The 4,538-nt window shown below is 35.8% G+C and overlaps 1 protein-coding gene across 1 annotated transcript in view; it reads right to left on the bottom strand.

Moving 5' to 3' along the window:
• Positions 1-1,688: 1,688 nt before the first annotated feature.
• Positions 1,689-4,538, bottom strand: part of LOC106869405 (zinc finger protein 236) — a 45,039-nt gene continuing 42,189 nt past the window's right edge. Inside the window, exon 2 of the mRNA XM_014915130.2 lies at positions 1,689-4,454. Within this exon, the coding sequence (XP_014770616.1) occupies positions 2,359-4,431 (2,073 nt within the window). The 5' untranslated portion in view covers positions 4,432-4,454 and the 3' untranslated portion in view covers positions 1,689-2,358. The remainder of the gene's footprint in view (positions 4,455-4,538) is intronic.

Raw genomic sequence — 4,538 nt, 5'->3', positions numbered from 1 at the left:
AATTATAATAATAAAACAGAGAAACTTGGGTATTAAAAAATATAAACATAAATTGAAAGATCTCTGTTCCCCCCACCACATACCCTCTTTTTTTTTTTTTCATAGATTTTTAAAAATATCTACGGAGAAAATGTTTATTGCAGCTATTCTTTGCAGTAGGCGCCATTGAGATCTCTAAATAGGAGATATTTATTGAAGATACCAGTTAGCTGCAGTATATCCACTAACACATATTTGTAAAGGAAATGTTTAGAAGAGTAACCAGTTAGCTGTTAATGGTCTATAAACTATATATTGGTTTACTGCAGCCATTAAGAGGATGTAACTATTGACAACATTTTCCAGAGGGAAATGTTTACTGGTAAATTATTTGAAAGAGAAAGGTTTACTCCAGTTACCAAATGGTCGTCATAGCTCCATCGACAACATATTTGGAAGGGAAAAGTTTACCAAGAAATAACTCAGAAGGCGAATGTTTGCTGCATTTTCAAGCTGGTGGTGTCTAGCTCCATTAACACCATATTTGGAAGATTAATGTGTCCCCGTTTGGAAGAAAAAAAAAAATAATAAATAAATGAAAATGTTGACTGTAGTTATTTAAATGGTTGCCATGGCTCTATCCACTGACAACATATTTGGAAACACCAATTACAACAAATGACAACAAATAGAAAGTTTGATTCAGCACAACCAAGAGAAAAGAAAGATGGGTGAAAATATATTAAGTTCTACAACTAAACAGGAAATGATTTCGGACAATACACTTAAATACTTCAGAATGTACCATTTTCTTTTTAAAATTAAATTGAAAAAAAAAAAAAAAAAAAAAAAAAAAAAAAAAAAAAAAGAACGATTGAAAAAATAAAACTATAAATTTACATGTGTTTGTGTGTGTGTGTGTATTGCCATATATCTGCAAATGAACTTCCTTAAAAATAAAGTGATGATGATGGTGGTGGTGACGGTGATTGATGGTGATGATGATGGTGATGATGATTGTTAACCCTAACCCAAGATTTTGTTGACTGAACTTTAATTACAGGTGGATGAAATGTAAAAGCAGACTCTGGCAAGATTTAGCTCAGAGCTTAAATGAACATAACTGAAGTAAAACTGCCAGGCATTTTGTCCAATGTGCTACTATTATTAATAATAATAATCCTTTCCATTATAGGCACAAGGCCTGAAATTTTCAGAGAGGGGGGTTAAGTTGATTACATTGACCCAGTGCATAACTGGTACTTATTTCATCGACCCCAAAAGGATGAAAGGCAAAGTCAACCTTGGCGGAAATTTGAAATCCATGCTACCTGCCAATGAAAAATTAAAAATTTGGCCACCATAAGAGGATATTGTGGCTAATATAAGTCATGTAAGTAAACAGATATTCCCTCTTCTCACAAAAATCTCCATTATGATTAATCGTGTATGCGTGTGTGTGTGTATCTATCTATCTCTATATGTAAGTATGTAGTAAGTATGTGTGTGTGTATATATATATATATATATATATAAAACCGAAAGTCCATGGCAGAAATATGACAAACACTCTTAAACTCATGTTAAAACATGAAAATAAACATTCAACACACAATAAAAAAAAAGAAATGAAAGAAAATGGTTGAAGTGTAACATCTTTTCTAATGAGACATCAATGACAGTGATATTATCAAAGGAACAATTAAGAACCGTTCCTCATGACATTATGTGGAAGAGACAAACGTAAAATAGTTATCTGGGGGTAGGTGAGGGTTCAGATCTTGGAGAGAGAGAGAGCAGGAATGGTATTCTTACACTTCAATGGTTCTTTTTGCTTTTTTTTTAAATATATGGTTTATATTTAAATAAAATGAACATACACAACTACATGTATATGTTGTATGTAGCTGTGTGTGTGTGTGTGCATGCATATGTATGTATATGCACAGAATTCACATACTACAAGGTATCAATATTATTATCTCACACACACATACACACAAAAAATAACTTTGCTGTATGTGTTGTACACAAACAAGTACATGTAATATATTACATTTATGTATGCACGCCCATATGTATGTGTGTATGTATGTATATATACATAATACACAAAGACATATCTATATACATAAATATATGTATACAAATACGCACACCACAGATACACAGACATATAGTAATGTGTATGCATTTCATCAGTATATTTTGAATTTAATAAAATTCTATTTGACAATTACCATTCATTTGAAATGTGTGTGAGTGTAGGCGAATAAGAGTGTGTGTAATGTGTACACACATACTCATGCTTACATACACACACACAGCTGTTCCCATACAGAGTATTTCCTTCCATCATGGTGGCAATTCATATTTTCCTTAAACCTCGTCGTTTTCTTCTTCCATCATATCTACTATATAGTAGTCAAGTACCTTTACTGTGAGTCCATGGATTTTGCCCAGATGGCATCGTTTAAGATGAGACTTACACATGTAGCGATCATAACCTGAGAACACACATAACTTGCATTTAAACCGCTTCCAACCAATGTGGTGTGCAGCATGCCGCAGTAAATGTGATCTTTTGTTCCACGTTCTATTACACTCGAGACACTTGAGAGTTCTGTAGTCAACCATTGAGAGAAGTTTCTTCTTCAAGTCAGAACCTTTCAGAGGTTTCTCAGACTTGTCGGCGGATATAGCACAACCTTTACTCAACTGGAGTTGTTCGTTTGAAAGAGGTGAAAGCCTGACAGTGGCCACACTGGAAAGCCCACTGCTATTTCCCAGACTTGTGCATACTGTGACTGGTTTTATGTCTGTGGATGCTGATGATAAAGTAGACTTTTTAGTAGGATTTACACCAAGTTTGAGACCTAACTTCTTACTTTTAGTACCATCTGGATTAACAATTTTACCATCTTCAAGGTCAACAATGTAGTAATCCATTACTTTCCTTGTTAGACCAGGAACTTTACCAAGATGGTTTCTTTCAATATGCGATTTGCAAACATACCTGTCATAGCCAGAGTACATACACAACTTGCATTTGAATCGTTTCCAGCCCAAATGGTGCGCAACATGTCGCACCAAACCAGACATTCTCGAAAAGCCTCGATTGCACTGTAAACAGGTCAAGCTTTTCTTATCCATTAGCATGGCCATTTTCTTTCTCTGAGCTAAAGTAGGAGGCCGGTGTTTTCCTGTCATATCTTTCACATCCAAATCTTTACCTGTGTTGATTTCTGAATCAGAATCCTTTGCAGACTCTTCCTCACTTAAAACTTCTTGCTTGACGACAGTAAGAGGAGGATAAAATTCTGTATGGTTGCTCTTGCTAGGAGTGTTCTTTTGACTAAATAACTTCACTTTCAGTTTTTGAACTTTACCAGAATGTTCTTTGTTCTTTGGGGAAATAATCTTTGGAGCTTCAGCTTTAAAATGTGAAGATGTAGAGGGCAATGGTTGCACTTTGTTATTTGCTTTGTTGGGAGAGTTCTCGATCCAGCTAGAGTTCCTGAGATTTTCACGCATGTTGTCTATCACATCTTTGCTACATTCGTGTACTCTTCGAAGATGACGTACAACACAGTGAAAATAACGGAACTTAACTTTGCAGTAAGGACAAGAGAAATAACGCCGCTTGTCGCTGTGTAAATTCAGAATGTGTTCCACCAGATAACGCCGAGAGGACATTGTCCGATTACATTCCAAGCAGCGCAATTGTCGAAAATCCGCTTTTAACTTAATATCTTTCTTTGTTTTTAGATCCGTTTTAAGAGTAACCTTGGAGCCAGATTGTACCTTATTCGGATGACTTAGTATACGGACTTTCTGTTTTGATACATTGTTTTCCTGAGCTAGCTTAGCATCACATTCTGAAGTGAGAGGCACAACTCTCACAGCAACATCAGTTCCTTCAATTGGCTCGAACCGAACACCAATAGTGGGGTCTGGTTTTTGCTTTTCAAGCTGATTGCAAATTCTCTCGTAGAACTGAGTCTCTGACCTTACAGTATCGCTCTCTGAACTCATGTAATTTTCATCAAGGGACATATCTCGTCCATTCATCAAATTCTGCTTTGCCAGGCCAATAGACGTTTCAATAAAATCATCACCTTCTTCACCATCTGGTGGCTCAGGATTCACAGAGATTACTTCTTCTGGATCACGTAGTAATGGTATATTGACATTAAGGTGTGAATCCATACAATAAATCCTCTTGTGAGCCACGAAGTTAGGTAATGCTCGGAAAAGGTTGCGGCATGCCTTACATTCAATAATGACATCCGACTCATTAAGGATATATTGTCGGACTTCAGTGGTGCCATAATATATGCAGTTTACCAGCTGATCAATTGTTTTTCCCCTGGCTTGCAATGACTTACGTAAAAGAGATAAGTCAATGTCCCTGGTATTTACACTGACAGTTTCTTCTTCGTTAAATTCCATGTTTGGTCCAATGTGAGTTTCAACTGTAAAGAAAAAAAAGAAAAAAAATTAATCATTGAATTGACATTGGGTGGGTGTGTTAGAGAGAGAGAGAGAGAGAGAGAGAG

The sequence above is a fragment of the Octopus bimaculoides genome, chromosome 10 (assembly GCF_001194135.2).
Source record: "Octopus bimaculoides isolate UCB-OBI-ISO-001 chromosome 10, ASM119413v2, whole genome shotgun sequence".
Classification (NCBI taxonomy): domain Eukaryota; kingdom Metazoa; phylum Mollusca; class Cephalopoda; order Octopoda; family Octopodidae; genus Octopus; species Octopus bimaculoides.
Note: the sequence above shows the minus strand (reverse complement) of the source record. Positions and strands in the feature narration are given on the sequence as shown.